The sequence below is a fragment of the Peromyscus maniculatus genome, chromosome 5 (genome assembly GCF_049852395.1).
Source record: "Peromyscus maniculatus bairdii isolate BWxNUB_F1_BW_parent chromosome 5, HU_Pman_BW_mat_3.1, whole genome shotgun sequence".
Classification (NCBI taxonomy): Eukaryota; Metazoa; Chordata; class Mammalia; order Rodentia; family Cricetidae; genus Peromyscus; species Peromyscus maniculatus.
This window is the reverse complement of record NC_134856.1, coordinates 14,284,226-14,303,600: the sequence shown is the minus strand read 5'-3', so window position 1 is coordinate 14,303,600 and position 19,375 is coordinate 14,284,226. Positions and strand designations below refer to the sequence as shown.

Below are 19,375 nucleotides of genomic sequence, written 5' to 3'. Positions count from 1 at the left end.
TCCTTATTATGATATATTTGATTGTGTCATTTTACAAATGAGGGAAAGGTCCATATAGCTTTCAGTGACAACAGTGGATTGTCAAGATGGATTTTTAAAGTTGAATTAAGTTTTAGAGTCAGCAAAATCTAGAATTGTGAATGTAATGTTTAATTCTCTTTAATCTTGATAAAGAGTACTTTTGTAGTTAGACTAAATTTAGAGACCTATATGTTTTTATAAATGCCCCTGCAGCAAATTATGGTAAATATTTATAGGAACCTAGTTTTAACATAACAAAGTATTAGCCACTTAAAAACATAATCCTGTGCTCTCTTTATTCATAGTGCAGTGAGCAAGTCTGCCAAAGCCTTTTATTTTCATAGAGGAGGATAAAAGCTACAAATACACTAGAAGAGACAGCATGTTAGTGTTTTCAAAACATGGAGAAAGCCAGAAAGGCACACTTACCAGTCATGCGGATGTTTGATAAGTTTCCACATTTGAAAACCCATTAGAAATATTGTATGATAGAGAAAGGTAACTGGAGAAAGTGGCACAGTCTTCGACTTCACCTGACATGTGCTGCCGTATGCTTCACCTAAGACGTTTTAGGGTGAGATCATCTGCAGTTTTCTATCAAATCAGTTAATTAGGCTGATAAACTAACTCGTCATAGGATGAAAGAGCAGCTTATATTAAATTGTCTTCATTTTATCCTGTGAAGTTGCCTGAGTGTACATTTTTTGTGAATGTAAAGGAAATTTTCACACCATGCATTTACTTTTTACTAGAGAACAGTGGACATTTCAGAATACCAATAAATAGCCAAGTAACCAGAAAGGAAACTGTAAGATAGTGGAAACTATGTCATAGAATCATACAAAAATATATTGAATGACTCTCAAACTTAATTATTTAGAAATCATGTGTAGTAAAACCTTGATAATTCATGCATGTTTTAATGTAGTAAATGTCAAGTTGAGTACTAATTTAAACTATTTTGAGCATTAAGATCTATATGATGGTTGTAATAGAATTCTAAACATAACATTTAGCCTAAATATGTTCATAGAAATTTTCCTCTAGGGAACAATAAATATTTCATGCGTTTTTCAAATTAATATGTGAAAAAAGTAGATTTCTTGTAGTCTTTTTATTATGGTTATATATTACCTTCCTATCTCTTCCATTAACAAAGTATTGCTTTGATGTTAGAAAATGTAAATGTGAGGCCGGTCATGGTAGTGCACAATTTTAATCCCAGTACTTGGGAGGCAGAGGCAGAAGAATCTCTGAGACCAGCCTGGTCTACAGAGTGATTTCCAAGGCAACCAGGGCTACAAGAGAAACCCTGTCTCTAAAGCAAACAAACAAAAAACACAAATGTGTTTATGTCCAACAGAAAGGCTGCGAGTTAGTTGTTCAGTCTAGCATAGACTTGATTCCCAGTAGACCTTTTTCCTCACCAGCAGAAAGTTTAAGCAGATGGTGACCCATTCTAACAAAAAGGCATGGAATTTGGATACCCACATACTACCTTTCTTGCAGTATTGCTCATCTTGGAAGACAAAGAGGCATGATCTTACAAAGCCACAAACATGGCAAACTTAGTACAATAACAACTTGGTGCCTCTCTGCTACACAGATTCAGCTGGTTCTGTTACAGCTGGTTTTGTTATGGTTGTGAAAATAATGAAAAAGCTCCCATACAGATAATATTGCAGAAACCATTGGTAGAATAAATATATGGGCTATTTTCTGATTCAACTTTTGAGGAATGTCAGGAAAATTACTCTGCATAAAAGGAAATGGTTCAGGAAAAGCAAGAAGGATTGGATTCACCCAGTACACTGCTACTGCCCAGTAGACTAGTTGGCTGAGACTCCTCAACCCAAAGGGTTCATGGAAGTACAAGAACACTTAAAAGTCATTTTTTATTCTGAAATCAACCTGAGTTTTGAGTTTGGGGTTTGTTTGTTTGTTTGTTTTTAGTGAAAACATAAAAATTGGTATAATTTTGCTTTGAAAAATTCTCCTTGAATTATAAACTGTCAAAACAGGTATTAGATAATTAGGGAGTTGGTTCTAATTCAAAATTAGACTATTAAAAAGACCTATTACTGCAAGTACTACCTTTAAAAGGTTTCTGTTGTATGATTGTGCCCTTTTTTTAAATTGCGGCCCCCCCCCCCCCATCTGAGGACTAAACCCAGGGCCTTACACTCTTCCACTGAGCTAAATCCCCAACCCCGCCCTTTTTTTAATGTTAAAAAAACTAGTAAAGCTAGTGAAAAACTAAATTTAATTGTACAGGATCATTTATATATATTTAATCTAAAACATTTTATTTTTTATTGTAAATATTTTTATATGCTTTAGAGAATACTTAATTTATTCTGTGTTTATGCCCCAAATATTTAACAAATAATCATTTGATCTAACTTTTAGGTTTGGGGCAAATGTATTAAATTATTGATAGTTTAAAATATGTATTGTCTAAGGAGTAAATTAATAATTCAATAAGATAACATTTTATTTTTGTCATAAAGAAAACTAATCCAGTAATAAAGGTATTACTGATAGAACACTGCCTTTCCAAGCTGTGAACTAGTTGAAAACAAAACCAGGTCTTTGTATTCTTAACTTATAAAGAAAAACAAACAAGGGGGATCACTATACTTTCATATTTGAAATTATGGGAGGTAAAGCTTTGGGAAGAGTGTGAACTCATGGCCATGGGCATGTTATATATAGCCTTTAGTCAGAAAAAGACAAAGAGATAAATGTTGCATATATTTTTGAATTTTTTTCTAAGAAATCACCAACATAAAGAGTAATATTCTTTAAATCTCTGCTAAAGATTTTAAAAATAATTTATATAAATCAGATCCTTATGGTTCATTACAGAAAAGAAGATCAAATCGACAAATTAAGAGGAAAAAATATGCAGAAGATGCAGAAGGAAAACAATCTGAAGAAGAGATCAAAGGCACTATGAAAACAAAGAAGAATTCAGCTCCTCTGCCTGCTGAACAACCTTTGCAATTATTCGTGGTAAGACTGCAATTTAAACCACCACACCAGGAATTCATGCTACCCTGTCTCCTTCATTTCCATGTCTAAATTATTACCATAAGGTCTATATTTCTATTTTTTTATTTTTCTTATGTGCATCATGAGCCAAACATTTAGCCACTACCTGTTTGAGTTGAAACCTTGGGCAGATATTTATCTTGCGTACACCTGAATTTCCTAATTGGTACAGTGGAAATGGTGATGGTGGAGGGATGGAGATGAAGAAGCACAGTGTGGTTCCTAAAAGGATAATGATTCCCTAAAATGTCAGATGATGACAAGGGCAACAAGGGCAGTAATAAGACGCCTTCCTTCCTTCCTTCCTTCCTTCCTTCCTTCCTTCCTTCCTTCCTTCCTTCCTTCCTTCCTTCCTTCCTTCCTTCTTTCTTTTGTTCATTCTTAGTATTCCCCATAGTGCTCAGTCTTAGTGCTACATTGATATTTGTTGAATGATGCTTATTTTTTTTTGAGAATATATTCTATCATATATTTTTTTCTCCTTATAGGAAAATCCAAGTGAAGAAGATGCTGCAATTGTAGACAAAATACTATCTTCTAGAATTGTAAAAAAGGAAGTAAGTAATGGTACAATATACTCTACATTTTATATTTGGTGTCCTGTTTGAATCACAGTTATTAATTTTAATTTTTAGATATCGTCTGGAGTTATGCTTGATATTGAAGAATTTTTTGTGAAATACAAAAACTAGTAAGTATTTGAATTAAAAATTATGAAATGGTGTTTAATTTTAAATATGAATTATTTAATTTGTAAATATATTGAGTTACAATTAATATATTTTCATTTTATCTACATTTTAATGAAAATGTTTATTTCTTATAAGAACACAATCATTAAAAAGTAAAAAGGCTGTATTTGATAACCTTTTATGGCCAGGTGTGGTAGCACATGCCTTTTAATCCAAGCACTTGGGAATCAAGAAATCTGAGTTCAAGGCCAGCCTCATCTATAGAGCTAGTTCCAGGATAGCCAAGGCTACACAGAGAAATCCTGCTTCTGAAAACAAAAAACCAAAAAACAACAAACAAAAAAAGAATGTTAAGATTGAATTTTTTGAAATTATATCAAAATGTAAGAATCTTTATAAAATATGATTTTATAATACCATTAATTATAATACCATTAATTTATAATACCATTAATAATAATATAATGATTTATAATAATTTTATAAATACCATAGGTATTTATCCCTTTTCTATTTTGAGCTTTTCAGGTTTATTATTTTTATGCACAACAATTGATCTTTAGGTTGCTACATCAAACTTGTACACTGATGACTTCACTTTAAGGTTTTAAATTTCTGTATTGGTCATAGGTGAATTAAATCAATGGAGTCAGCAGATATAAGAAATGTATTCCTTTTGTATAGTTTCCAATTTTTCTCCATACTTTGATTAAATCTTTCATAAAAATTATGTTGGTTTTAATGCATATAGCTTTTTTTTTTTTTTTTTTTTGAGACACAGTTTCTCTGTAGCTTTGGAGTCTGTCCTGGACTACCTCTGTAGACGAGGCTGGCCTCGAACTCACAGAGATCCACCTGCCTCTGTCTCCCGAATGCTGAGATTAAAGGCATGCGCTACCACCGCATATAGCTTTTTGATCATGACAAAATCAATATAATAAAATAATAAGTCATATTTTAGAAACAGTTTTTGGTCAGTTGATCACTCTTTCCATATGACAAACTGTAACTCCTTGACTACAATTTCTGTAGCATTTATGGATCAAAATGCCTGTTTTAACAGTCTTATGGAATCTATTGAAATTGATAATATTTTTTTTATTGGAAATTATAATTAAATATACATATGAAGAAACTCTTCTGTATATAATAATATATTGTTTTTATAAAACTTTTAGCTCTTATCTCCATTGTGAATGGGCCACAGAACAGCAACTTCTGAAAGATAAAAGGATCCAGCAGAAAATCAAACGATTCAAGCTAAGACAAGCGCAGAGGGCACATTTTTTGGCAGACGTAAGGAAAAGTTTTCCTGAATTTGGTATTATTTTTCAAAATTTTGAGGATGGAGCTAGCATTGTAATTCAGTGGTAGAATATTTGTGTAGCCTACCCAAAACCCTGAATTCTATTTTCAGAACCGTAAAACAAAGCATTGCTTATTTACAATTCCAGTGTTAATAGTTGATCATAAATGTTATCTACCTGTAGTATTTTTCTCTTCCCAAAATTAGCTGAAAATTCACAAAATAAGAGCTGTAATAGGTAAGCATAGTGATGCATGTCTTTTATCTTTGGAGTCAGGAACAGATCTCTGTGAGTGTGTGGCCAGCGTGGTCTCCATAGCAGTTTTAGGTAGCCAGGGCTACCTAGTGAGTGCCTGTCTTTTAAAAAATAATAGAAAAGCACTGATGGTTCAGTGGCTGTTAATGCTTGTATTTTTAAACTAGCATGTGTTTTGTTGATTAGAGTTGAATGTGGATATGTTAATATCACAAGGCATTTTTCATTGTGTTCTTTATGTAATGGAAGTAATGATGCAGCAAATAAGTGGGAAGCATACTTTTTATTGTGTGAAACATTGCATATTTATCATGAACTTGGGTGTAAATATGTATGGCATCAGTGAAAAGGGTGTGTTTACTTCTAGGCCTTGCTGAATGGCCTGATGCCCTTCTCGAATTTTTTTCTATTTCTTTGATATCTTTATTTTTTGGTCAGATCTCCTATGTTGCTCCAGGTATCCTGGAGCTCACTGTGTGTACATTCAGTTATGAGTAGATCAGGATGATCCTCAACTTGCCATGGTCATCCTGTCTCTGTGTGCACCACTCCCAGCTTTGTGGGTTCTTTTTTAAGGTTTGTTAGACTTTAAACTCTATCTTGAAAAAGATAGTTACTAAACCAGCACAACAAATTCTCACATGCATTTTACCTCTATTTTTTTCATATTCACTTTAATTTCAGTTATTGTCTCAACATTTTCCTATCATACACGTAAATTTTTTCCTTTCACATTTGAACATATTTATAGTATTTATTCTCTTATATAAACATAGTGCAGTTATTATTTCATCAATAGGCCTTATTTATATTTCACTAATTATTTATTGTACCAGGACTCCTTTTTTGGCTTTTTGAGACAGGGTTTCTCTGTGTAGTTTTGGTGCCTGTTCTGGAGCTCGCTCTGTCGACCAGGTTGGCCTCGAACTCACAGAGATCCACCTGGGTCTGCCCCCGAGTGCTGGGATTAAAGGTGTGCACCACCATACCCAGCTCATTCTTGGACATTTTTGAAGAGTCTATTTTGTTCTTATTCTTTATTCTTTATTTGCAAAAACAAAACAAAACATGGGAATAGTTCATTTTCCTTCTTCATGGATCCTGTTACATAGTCCATGGTAGTTATTTGTTTCAGATGTTATACCTGGCCAGGGTGTAGCTTGATCATTGATTGAAGATAGTACCTGCTAGATTTGTCCTCTGTAGCCTTAGATAGCCTGGAGCTTGTTTTTTAGACCAGTCAGGCCTAGAACTCTAAGATCCACCTGCATTTACCTCTCCCTCCAGAATGCTGAAGTTAGTGTTAGCCATTATACCCAGCTCTTTCTTTGCAATCATTAAAAGTCTCTAAAAATTTGGTTACTCTGAAGACATGTAACATTTTATGCATGTTGGGAGTTTTTCTATTCTTCCAGAATCTTTGACTTTCAGTCTGGAAATTTTAATAATTAGTAATCTTACAAGTACTTAAATATCATTGAATTTTTCATGAAGATAATTTTTCTTTTCAGCTGACTCAGGTGCATAATAAGTAAGACCTATATGATTTTTTTTCTTTTAAGCATTTGAAATTTCTTTTTACTATTGAACTATATTTAACAAAAATTGCATGTTTTTAATGTCCACAATTGAATGTTTAGCTTTATGGAACATCATGAAATAATCACCTCAAACAAATGGGTATATCCATCATAGAAAAATAGTTACCACTTTCTCTTCTCCTTTTTTCCATTCTGAAAATACCATTTTTGTGTTGGGTTATGCACATTGTTATCAGGTAAATCTAGTATCAGGAGTGGTTTGATCTTAAGGCCCAGCATAGAGCCCTCCGCTTGTGCATTTGCATTTAAGCAGCTGAGAGGCAATTCAAGCCAAGCGGGCTGTGGAAAATAGGCTTTCAAAGATGTGTAGGAATTGCTTGAGCAGATGAAAGACACGGCAGCAGTGTAGTCAGCAGAGAGGAAGCTGAGGGCAAAATCAGATGGCTGTGACAGAATATGGAGTGCTTTGTGGTTTGGGAAAACATTGTATTGTACTTCTGTAGCAGGAAATCTGGGTTAACGTTCTGTTAAGTTTAGGAAGTGATGCTTCAGGAAAAGGAAAAATCCTGTTTATTCTTCAGAAATGAATGTGGACCTCTTATTTCCTTCTTTCCTCGTTCCTTCTTCCCTTCCTTCCTTCCTGCCTTCCTTCCTTCCTTCCTTCCTTCCTTCCTTCCTTCCTTCCTTCCTTCCTTCCTTCCTTCCTTCCTTCTTCCTCTTCCTTTTTTTTTTTTTTTTTTTAAATGAATGTGGACCTTAGCCTCAAATAGGAAGAATCAGTGAAGGATTTTAAGCAAGCGAGGCAATATATGCAATTTGTGTTTGAGAAAGATTGTGTACACTAGGGATAATAAAAAATTAATTTGAGAAGTCGAGGCAGAAGTTCAGAGACTCCTTAGAAGGGACTGTAAAATTCTACATTAGGGGACAGGGAGGTGGGTCATTCATCAAGAGGACTTGTTGCTCTTACCGAGGGCCCTGGTTTGGTTCCTGGAACCCACATGATTTCACAACTATCCTTAAATCCAGTTCCCAGGGTCTGACTTCCTCTTTCTGTTATCTGCAGGCTCCAGGCGTGCACATAGTACATATACATACATGAAGGCAAAACACAGACACACAAAAATAAATGAATTTAAAAGTTTAAAAGATTCGTGGGAGAAGTGACACCATGAGGATAAGAAAGAAGATCCCAATTTGAGTTAGTTTTAAAGGAGAGACTGTAGCTGGGTGGTGGTGGTGCATACTTGAGAGGCAGAGGCTGGTGGATCTCTGAGTTTCAGGTGAGCTTGGTATGCAGAGTAAGCTCCAGGACAGCCAAAGTTACACAGAAAAACCCAAAAGTAAAGACCTGAAAGGAGAGACTGAGGTCAATATATATATGTGTTGCAGTGGTAGAGTACAAGTACTGCATGACCAAGACCCTGCGTTTGATCTCGAGCACCATATACACATACACAGAATCCATACAAAAACCAACACATTAGCAAATGACAGTAATTTAAGAGGATCATGAGTTTGAACTGAATTTGGACAATATAGCAAAACCTAGTTTTACACAAGCACACACACGTATGTGTGCATATGCATGCATGCTCATACACACAGATAGAATGTGCGCATCACCAATTTGTTGATTTATTTATTTTGGATTTTTGGAACAGGGTTTCTTTATGTAGCCCAGGCTGTCCTGGAACTCTCTCACTAGACCAAGCTGGCCTTGAACTCCAAGATACTACTACATCTGCCTCCCAAGTGCTGGGATAATAGGCATGCACTACCATCCCCAGCTACAAATTGTGGTTTTATGCTTTATTAGGTATCATAGGGTAAAGGAGGGAAAAGAAATCTAGCATCACTTCTCCATTTTGGCAACTGTGAATGTGGAGCAGAGAGAGCTGTGTTTCCACTTAGCAGTTAAAGACTAAGGGATGACTCACAGGTTGAAGAGAATGAGTGCGTTTGATGTTTATGTAGCCACATACCTAGTTGGTGTTCAGTTATATAGGTGCATTTGAAGAAAAGACCATACATAAAGGTGAGGAGTATGATAAAGTGACAGCTGCAATGTGAGGCAGAATGTGGAGTCATTGGTCTTCACGTCTTACTACTAAAGCAAAGTTGCAAAGGAAAGATTCACAGGCTACTTTTAGAGCTTTGACCATATCTGCTAGAATAGGTTACTTACCTGGAATACATTCTTTTTTAGTCCTATTAGTTTGCTTATATTACTTACAACATGTTTTTACTTATGTCTTTCTACTTTTTCCTCAGACATCATTAAATTTACTTTATAATTTTAGATGGAAGAAGAACCCTTTAACCCAGACTATGTTGAAGTAGACAGAATATTGGAAGTTTCTTTTTGTGAAGATAAGGATACCGGTGAGGTAATTATTCCGTAAAAATAGTTTCTAGGGGTTGAGAGATGGTTCAGCAGTTAAGAGCACTGGTTGCTTGTCTAGAGGATCCATTTCAATTCCCAGCACCCACATGGTTATTATGGCTACCACTGTCTTTAACTCCTGTTTCAGGGGATCCAACACCCTCTTCTGGCATTCAAGGGCACCAGGTATATATATGGTATACAACGTATGTGAAGATAAAGATATACATTAAAATAAATAAAATTGGAAGAAAATCTAAGAGAGAAGAAGATAAGGCTGGTAGTTAAGAGCACTGGCTGCTCCTGTAGAGGACCCTGGTTCAGTTCCCAGAACCCACATGGTAGTTCACACCACCTATATAATTAAAGTTACGGGGAATCCAGTGCCATCTTCTGGCTTCCATGGGTACTAGTTGTACACTTAGAACACATACATATATGCACTCAAACACTCATGTACATGAAATAAAAATAAATAAATCTAAAAAATTCTTTTCTAAGAAATAACTTAAAGTTTCTAAATATTCAAACCTACTACACTTGTAAAAAAAATCTAACATGTAAACCACATTTTAGAGGACCCAAGTTCAGTTGCCAGCACACACATGGTGCCTTAACACTGCCTAAATCCAGTGTCAGAGGCTCTGATACCCTCTTTTGATCCTTGGAGACTCCTGGCATGCTCATGGTACACATACATACATGGAGATGCCCAGACATACACATAATTAAAAAAAAATAGTTACTTTGTTTTTTTTTGATGAGTGTTAGTATATATTTAAGTTGTTTTAGAAATATTTCCTAATTAAACTATTTACTTCTTTACAAGTGGTAAAATGAAAAACAATTCCTTTTTTAGGCTGTTATTTACTACCTGGTAAAGTGGTGCTCATTGCCATATGAAGATAGCACCTGGGAATTAAAAGAAGATGTGGATATTGCAAAAATTGAAGAGTTTGAACAACTGCAGGCTTCAAGGCCTGACACAAGACATTTGGTGAGAGCCTTTCTTAGATAACTTTTTAAGGTCTTAGCCCTTTCTGTTTAGCGGGTTTAAGGTTATCTTCAGTTTTGGTATGTGGATTCACAACCAAAGCTTTTTGCATCTAAGCATCTACTTTCTTAGATCCATAGCCCTAACTTTCAGTTAATACAGTCCTTGGTGTACAATCGATACAATATTCTTCTAAATTGCTACATAGTATCCCATGCAACTAATTTAGCTCTTCTCCATTGATAGATAATGCTAGGGTTTGTTTTTGTTTTTGCTATTATAAATAATGCTTCATTGAATATTAAGCCCTTACATAGTTTTTGAGAGATTAGAAATTAATTTGTTTGAATAAATATACATTTAGGATTTCACTAAGTATCTCTTTATAAATTCCATTTCCACCAAAATGTTCCAGTTAACAGTCTCCCTGGCTGGGTGGTGGTGGTGCACATCTTTAATCCTAGCAAATGTAGAAGCAGGGCTGGTCTACATAGTGAGTTCCATGACAGCCAGGGCTATACAGACAAACCTGTCTCCAAAATCAAAACAAAACAATATAAAAAATCCCACATAGTTCTCCCTGTCTCTGAATTTAAGTTTCTTATCGTCTTTCTCAGATCACTCATATAAATTTTACTCTCTCAATTCTATCTCTTAACATTCTTAATTCTCCATCAAACAAAAAATTCAAATCAAGCCTACTTTTTCATTATTTTCTCTAAGCCAATTATTAATCATAACTATACAATTCATCTATTTCCATACTAACTTTATTTCCTTTTAAGAACCTAAAATGTTTTCATTGCATGGGTTAATTAGATTAACTGTGTTATTTCTGTATTATAAATGGTGAAACTGGAGCTGGAGTATTGCTTATATTGCCATTATTGCTAAACGATAATACTACCCTGGAGCTTTACACATTATTCTCTGGCAATCTGCGTTCTTCCTCACCCTCTACTCACATACTTGGTAGCTGAGGCAGATTGGCAGTGAAGCATTGTGTGGGAGCCCTTACCTACTTTGCTAAGCTTTGACAGCAGTCTGTAAGCCAACTAGTCAACATTCTGTAATTCCCATCTTGATGACATTTTTCCTTTCCTTGCTTAATTATTACTTATTTGAGCCTACAATACAGTGTTGATAGTAGTTTTTGTTACAAAAGAACATTTACCTTTTTGTGATGCCTTTTTCTGTATCTATTAAAATTCCCTTTATTTCTTTTGTTTTCTTAATCTGATTGATTTAAAACTTTAAACCTAATTGGCTATTCCTTGTAAAAACCCTAGTTTAATGTATTGCCCTTTTAAAACTTTGTCCATTTAGTGAAAATTCTGCTAAGAAAATTTAAATATCTGTTCATGAAGAATATTGATGTGTAGTTCCTTTTCATGTGATATCACCTGATTTTAGCATCACGGCTTCACAGAATGAAATACAATGTGAGCCTTGTTCTATTTTCTGGAGGCGTCTAAGTAGCATTGACTGGACACTTAAATACTAGGTAAAGTTTTGTCATATACTGTATGCTTTGGCTTCTAGGTTCTTTTAAAGGCAAGGTTTCTTGCCATGAGTAAGTTGTGTGGAAGGTAAACATCTGAAATGCATCATTCATTTTATTTTTGTTCACAAAGGATCGTCCTCCCTCTAATATTTGGAAGAAAATAGATCAATCCAGGGACTATAAAAATGGTAATCAACTCAGGGAATATCAACTAGAAGGACTCAACTGGCTTTTGTTCAATTGGTATAATAGGTATGTAGTATATTGTAAGATGATGTCAGTGTATTCATTTTTATGTATATACCAAAATATATAATTTAAATAGGTACTTATGTTGATGTACTGTTTGTGTCAGGAAGTTTTTATTATTTAAAATGAAGATACCTCAAAAAATGTAAATTATGATTTTGGATGCCAGTTTTAACATTGCTTCCTTTAAGTATGTATCACGCACATGTTTGCTGTGGAATATTATTTTAAGGTAGGTTACATTTGTTTATGGTGTGGAACATTTTTTTTAATGACGTAAAGGTGTGTTGCATCCGTCTATGTTACATTTGTTTAACTCTGTGAAGCTGTGTTACTGTGCCAGTCTAAAACACCTGATGGTCTAATAAAGAGCTGAACAGCCAATAGCAAGGCAGGAGAAAAGATAGGTGGGGCTGGCAGCCAGAGAGAACATATAGAAGGAGAAATCTGGAGAGAGGAAGATCAAGGAACAAGAAAGGGGAGAAGGAGAGGAAGACACCTTGGGCCAGCCACCAGCCATACAGCCATACAGTCACACAGTCATACAGCCAGACACGGAGGAAGAAGTAAAGAAAAGGTATATAGAATTAAGAAAGGTAAAAGCCCAGAGGCAAAAGATAGACGAGCTAATTTAAGAAAAGATGGCTAGGCATTCCTAAGTAATAATAAGTCTCCATGTGTGTATTTATTTGGGAGCTGGGTGGTGGGTCCCCCAAGAGTTTGTTTGATTAATAATTAAATTTGAAATAACTTTCCTATAGTCTCAAACTATCCACTGAGTTTTAGCTTTTCAACATACAATTTATGTCAACAATTGCAGCTGTAGAGTGAGCTGTATATAAATGCATGTAGAAATTATATAGAACTCTAATATTAAAATTTCAAATGACATAGACTGTGAGCAATTAATGAGTGAACATAAAATTATGGGAACATAACAATGAATTGTTCAAAATACTTTTTAGAACATATCTCAAGTAATTTGTTGAAGTAAAAAAAATTTTCAAAGGAGTTAAAAGGTAGTACCATAAGTAAGAAAAACGTATAAGTATAGTACTATGTACAGACTATCAAATAAAGTTGCTACTAGACATGATAGCAAAAATGTAATGGTTAGTATTTGAAAAATCCATTTTCCCTGTTTTAATTCTCATCCCTTTGTTCTGAGTTGTTACACTTAGTTGTGTTGAGTTATGTGGTTCAGTTAGGTAGTATGAGAATGACCTGCTAGCTCATGCAGTGTTCTCTTCTCTGATTTATGCTTTCTAAATATTGATCATTATTTCCTTCTAGAGAATCATTCAAGTAAAATAATAATACATTTTTATATTGCCTGGTTTAAACTTTCACCATTTTCCTCTGACCCCTTATCATACTTTGTTCTGGTCACTCTCTGTATGTGACTGCTTCATAAAGAAACCAGGGACAATAAGCTTCAAATTCTCAAATTCTTGCCTGCTTTCATGTCCAATTCTTCTAGCACTTCTCAAATTTAGCCATTCATAGCTCTGACCTCATGTGTCACAACTCTTCAGGCTGTCTTGTAGTCCAGTCTTCAGTAAGCTGTCCTCTTGAATATCTTCAGGCTATGCTGGAAGATGTTTCTACCTAAATCTATCTATTTGGGCATTTATTTATAAAACTGAAATAGAAAACTGCTTTTCCTACTAATTACCTCTAGGCACCTTTGTGTGTTCTGTGCGAAACTAGAGCTCCCTGTTCACTTCCTCATCCCCAGTTTTCTTTTCAATCTGTTACAGTCTAGATTTCTATTATTCGTTTACTCGATAGACTATGTTGGTCTGAAATTCACTGTATAGACTAGGCTAGCCTCAAATTCATGATAGTCCCTCTGTATTAGTCCCATTAGGTTTACAGGCATGTTTCTCTATATCCAGCTTTGGACTTTGTTTCAGTTGTTTTTCTGAAATTTCCTAATTAAGGAATATTCTTAACCTCCAATTCCCCTCTCCTGTGTTAAATATATACAAATTGCCATTTCTTCCTTTAAACTTTCTTCCCATTCTTATTTTCAACACCTTCTACAGTGTGACTCCAAGATCTTTAGCATCTCTGTGATTCTTACTTTCAGCAGTTTGCTGGTTCCTCTTCTATATTTTATCTATTACTTTTCCCCCCATGCCCGACATTTTTATCTTTAATTCATTTCTCTGATTCCATACTTTTTCTCCCTTAGCCATCTCAACTTGCTACCCCTTCCCCCATTTAGACTAGCCAATATTTTAATGGCTCTATAACTTTATCCCTAAGGCCTTGAATTATGATCCCATTATTTTTTGTCTTTAGCTACCTGAATATGTGATACAACAGTTTCTTTTGATATGTAACTGATTTGAAATTGATCTTACTTTCTATTTTCTGCATATCAGACTTGTTCTTTCCCATATTTCCTACATGGTTAATAATGACACATTTCATTTACTCACTTAAACTCAAGTCTGGGTATTACCCCATACATGTAGTTGGTGAATAAGGCCAAGTCATCATAATTTTGGCATGTTCTGTCTTAACTACTACTTTAATCCCTGTGCCTGAACTTTCTTCCCTGTATTATTATAGTTCCTTGTCAATTAGACCCAAATTTCTAGTACTTTACTCTCTGCTATCTACCATAGCAGGGGAGTAAATAGCTACAATAATTACAAACGTAATTCTATTGTATTTTTGAAAAATTGTTAGTGCCTGATTTATGTAACATAGTGCTGTCTAATCTCTTCTATTCATAACTTTACTAATCTCTCCTCCCTTCTCCTTCCCCTTGTTGATCATGTTAAGCAACTGTTGGTTTCCTAGTTGGAACATTTTTTTGTACGTCTGATCCTTTGCTTTGCCCTTTGAAAAATCTTATCAAAAACTGACCTGAAGCTTTCTCTTTTGTTCTAGCCAGTTTATTATTTATTGTCATATCCCTCTGAATTTCCATTAAAACATTGCTGTTTATTCTTCACTGGCCACATATTAAAACCATCTGCGGAATTTATTTTAGAAACTGCAACTGCTTAGATCTTATTCCATACACCCTGAATCAGAATATATAGAGGAAAGACCTAGTTATCTGGATATTTGATTTTTTTTTGTTTGTTTGTCTGCTTGTTTTGCAAGCTATGTAGGCTCTTTTAAACTTTTTTTTTTTTTAAGATTTATTTATTTATTATGTATTCAGAAGTGGACACCAGATCTCATTACAGATGGTTGTGAGCCACCATGTGGTTGCTTGGTATTGAACTCAGGACCTCTGGAAGAATAGTCAGTGCTAGTAACCTCTGAGCCATCTCTCCAGCCCCCTTAAACTTTTTTTTAAATTTATTTATTTATTATGTATACAGCGTTCTGCTTGCCTATATCCCTTCAGGCCAGAAGAAGGCACCAGATCTCATTACAGATGGTTGTGAGCCACCATGTGGTTGCTGGGAATTGAACTCAGGACCTCTGGAAGAGCAGCCAGTGCTTTTAACCTCTGAGTCATCTCTCCGGCCCTTATAAATCTTTTTTTTTTTTTTTCTTCAGAGCTGAGGATCAAACCCAGGGCCTTGTGCTTGCTAGACAAGCACTCGACCACTGAGCTAAATCCCTAGCCCCTGCTATGTAGGCTCTTTTAACACAAAACCACAGATGATAGCCAGGGCTGAATTTGTTCTTCTAAAATAGCACATTGCACGACTACTTATTTATGTATTTGCATCTCTAATACTATCTTGAGATAATAGAAGGTATTTAATAAATGCTTCCTGAATATTTGACATGCCTTGCTTTTACTTTCTCACTCTTAAAATCAAACACTTACTGGGCAATATCTTTTTTTGATGCCATAAAAATCTTTAGTGTTCCCTTACAGGATTATAATAAAATTGTAATCTTGAGCTTACTCTGCTTTAGCAACTGTTTGTGGTTCTATAAATGCATGTACTTTCATTGGATCTTTGCTTCTTTTTGTATATTTATCTTTAAAAATAATAGTATTCAGAAAAGCCTGATGCTTTGTGAAAAGTATGCATGGATAATATATTTATTTATTTCAGACGAAACTGCATTTTAGCAGATGAAATGGGTCTTGGCAAAACCATTCAGTCAATTACATTTCTCTATGAAATCCTTCTGACTGGTATTAGAGGACCTTTCCTGATTATTGCACCACTTTCTACGATTGCAAACTGGGAAAGAGAATTCCGTACGTGGACTGATATCAATGTTGTGGTTTATCACGGGAGCTTGATTAGCAGACAGATGATACAGCAATATGAGATGTACTTCAGGGATTCACAGGTGTGTTATTACTCATTTTGTTTACTTTTTTAAAAAGATCACAGCTGAATAAGAATGTATTACATGTTAGCAATTTACAATTTGAAGCAGATTTTAATTGCATACTTAACTCTTATGTTAAGCTCATTCGTATTTATATTGTGATAGATTTAGTAGCTCAAAAGGAATTTGTAAAGCCAGTTTACTATTTCTAGTTCACTATAGCATTGTATAAATTTATACACTTAAATGTATAAATTGATTGTTGTCTATAATTTTTTAGCTATAATAATTTATTTTTCTAATTCCACTTAAATATACGTTATTTCTTGATATAACTGTCTTCAAGCACCCTCTTGTTCCTCTACTACTCTCTCTTAAGTGCTTACTCTTTGGTGACTAGGATGACATTAAATGCACATTGAAGTGAGACTAAGATTCAGTATAGTTTGATTGTAGAGTTTTTGTTTAGTTTGGTTTGTAGGGTAGCAGGGAAATCTACACAGAGACATACCTGTCTAGCTTGTATGATTCCCTCTGAACACAGGAGACACAGAGACAGAGACAGGACAAACTGGAAGACATAGAATTCCAAGTTGTGGTCTTCAATGTTAATATGAATTTTTCTGATTAAAAAAAAAACTTCATTCAGAAGTAAAAAGAAAAATCAGTAAACAAAATTACACCTTTTAATTGGAACAGGTTTGGCTGGCTACCTAAGTAGCACCTAATATCTTTCCTCTCATTTATCCCTTTGTCCTAAAATAATTACTCTGCACTATGGCCATATGATGGCAGTAGAAGTCAAAGCATGAGAGTGTGCATAGCCTTGTGCCTTTGCTTCCACTTGTAGCTGATTTTCTGTTAGATTTCCTGCTGAGAATGAATGAATGAATGACATAGCCACATTTGTTTGTATGGCATCACTGTTCCTCCCGCTTACAAAGTTGAAACTATTGCATGTGTGTGAACTTGAGCATATGTACCATCTTTTATTTCTTAGCTATATAAAAACTGATCCTGTTGCACTTTTATACTCTGTGGCATCTTGGATTCTAGTTTGATTCCTTTATATAGTCTATTATCCCTTATCAAACAAGTGTAGAATTATAAAGCTCTATGTTTCATTAAAAAAATGTATAACTCCCCCTTCTCCCCCCCCAAGACAAGGTTTCTCTGTATAGTTTTTGGTTCCTGCCCTGGATCTCGCTCTATAGACCAGGCTGGCCTCGAACTCACAGAGATCACCTGGCATGTGCCACCACTGCCTGGTGCCTTTTTTTTTTTTTTTTTTAATATAGGAGCCTTGCTGTATAACCCAGGCTGTCCTTAAACTCATGGGAGTCTTTCCACTTGAAGCTTTCAAGTACTGGAATTAAAGGCATATGCTCCCATGCCTAGCTTCTGGATTCATGTTTTGAGAAAACACAACTAAAATTGTGAGACATTAGAGGTTTATTTTATCTAAGCTGTAACTTTAATACAAATATCATAGTTTAGTATATAGCCTAAAGCCAAGAGATTCTTAATGTATAATAAAGTGAGTGCCATATATCAAATATTATATATTATGATTAATGTTAAAGTTTCCAAAATATTAGCTGAAGAGATTTTTTTTAATTTTGTTGATTTATTTTACACACCAACCATAGATCCCTCTCTTATCCCCTTTCCAACAGGGTAAGTTCTCCCATGGTGGGGGCTGCTATGTCCGGTACATTCAGTCGAGGCAGGACCAAGCCCCTCACGTCTTTATCAGGAGATTTTTAATTTCAAAATGACTCATAATGAACGAAATAGATCTGTACTATAAAATAAACACAGGTACAACTTTTAGAGTTAAGACTCATGAATATATTTTAATAAATTAGTTGGATATTTCCTTCTGTTTTTAATTTTTTCGAATAGCCTAAGAGTTATAGTAGTCACAAATCCTTGCTAAATATTTTACTCAGGAAAGAGTAGCATTAGGAAATAATATCTATGAATAATTATTTACCGTGTGTCAAGCATTCTTTTAAACAATTTACATATTCTCCTTTACTTAATCTTTATAATTGTAACCTTGTAAAATAGATTTTATTAAATCAGCTTTATACTTAAGTGAAATGAGTCATGAAGAAATTATGTGGATTGCAGTTCTTACAAGAACATAGCAAAACTGTTACTAATCAGACCCCCCAAGAGCCCTCGTTATAATATGTATCCTGTTTTCAGGGCCTTATAAATGCTATGAATTTGTACTTTGTACCTATGGTAGGAATACTCTACTGGAGCTGCTGGCTAACTTAGTGGACAGTGTGTTAAAACAATATGAGCTAAACTGCAAACAAACTGAAAGGAAAACTAAAAAAGAAGACACAATTCTTAACTTCTCCTTCTTTTAATACATAAGAGTTCGTGTCTCACTTGCACTCAGAATTATTAGATTCTTAGACTTAGTCCTTTTTTACAGTACCCTAGTTACCATCTCCATTTGCACATAGCTAATGCATATCTCAAACTTAACATGTACAGGATCATAATCATTAGCTTCCTGACGTTAGTGAACAATAGCTGTACAATCTGACTGTTCAAGCCAAAGCTCTAGATGAGTGGGTCACAACCTTCCTAATGCTGTGACCCTTTAATACAGTTCCTCGTGGTGTGGTGACCCCAACCATAAAGTTATTTTGCTGCTCCTTCATAGCTTGATTTTGTTACTATTATGAATCATAATATAACCATCTGGTATGCAGGGTATCAGATATATGACCCCTGTAGGGTCATGGCCTATGGTTTGAGACCACTGCTCTAAAGTAAAGTTTTGAGTTTTCTCCATGTCTCATTCCACACCTGTAACTTAAGAGACCTGTTGCCACTTCCTTCAAGATATATCAGACCTGGCCACTTCTGACAACAGTTTTAATGGTTCCTGTGATCCTGTCCTTGGCTGGGCATCTTTAGACCATTTCACTTTAGCAGCCACAAATTCGTAATCTTATCGAATCCCCTTGCTAGCTTCTTGTTGTGAATAAAGCCTTCCTGTCAGTTTCTAGATGCTTTGGCCAGATGATCAGTTTTATAATGATCAGTTTTTAAATTGGCCTAATCTCCCCTCACCCCTCCC

General features: G+C 34.9%; 1 protein-coding gene across 12 annotated transcripts in view; it reads left to right on the top strand.

Moving 5' to 3' along the window:
* Positions 1-19,375, top strand: part of Chd9 (chromodomain helicase DNA binding protein 9) — a 233,905-nt gene that overhangs the window by 146,771 nt on the left and 67,759 nt on the right. For all 12 annotated transcript variants that reach the window (XM_076571716.1, XM_076571715.1, XM_076571718.1 and 9 more), the window contains 8 exons: positions 2,890-3,036; positions 3,564-3,632; positions 3,711-3,766; positions 4,946-5,063; positions 9,174-9,260; positions 10,116-10,253; positions 11,885-12,006; positions 16,044-16,287. In XM_076571716.1, coding sequence (XP_076427831.1) covers positions 2,890-3,036; positions 3,564-3,632; positions 3,711-3,766; positions 4,946-5,063; positions 9,174-9,260; positions 10,116-10,253; positions 11,885-12,006; positions 16,044-16,287 — 981 coding nt within the window. The remainder of the gene's footprint in view (positions 1-2,889; positions 3,037-3,563; positions 3,633-3,710; positions 3,767-4,945; positions 5,064-9,173; positions 9,261-10,115; positions 10,254-11,884; positions 12,007-16,043; positions 16,288-19,375) is intronic.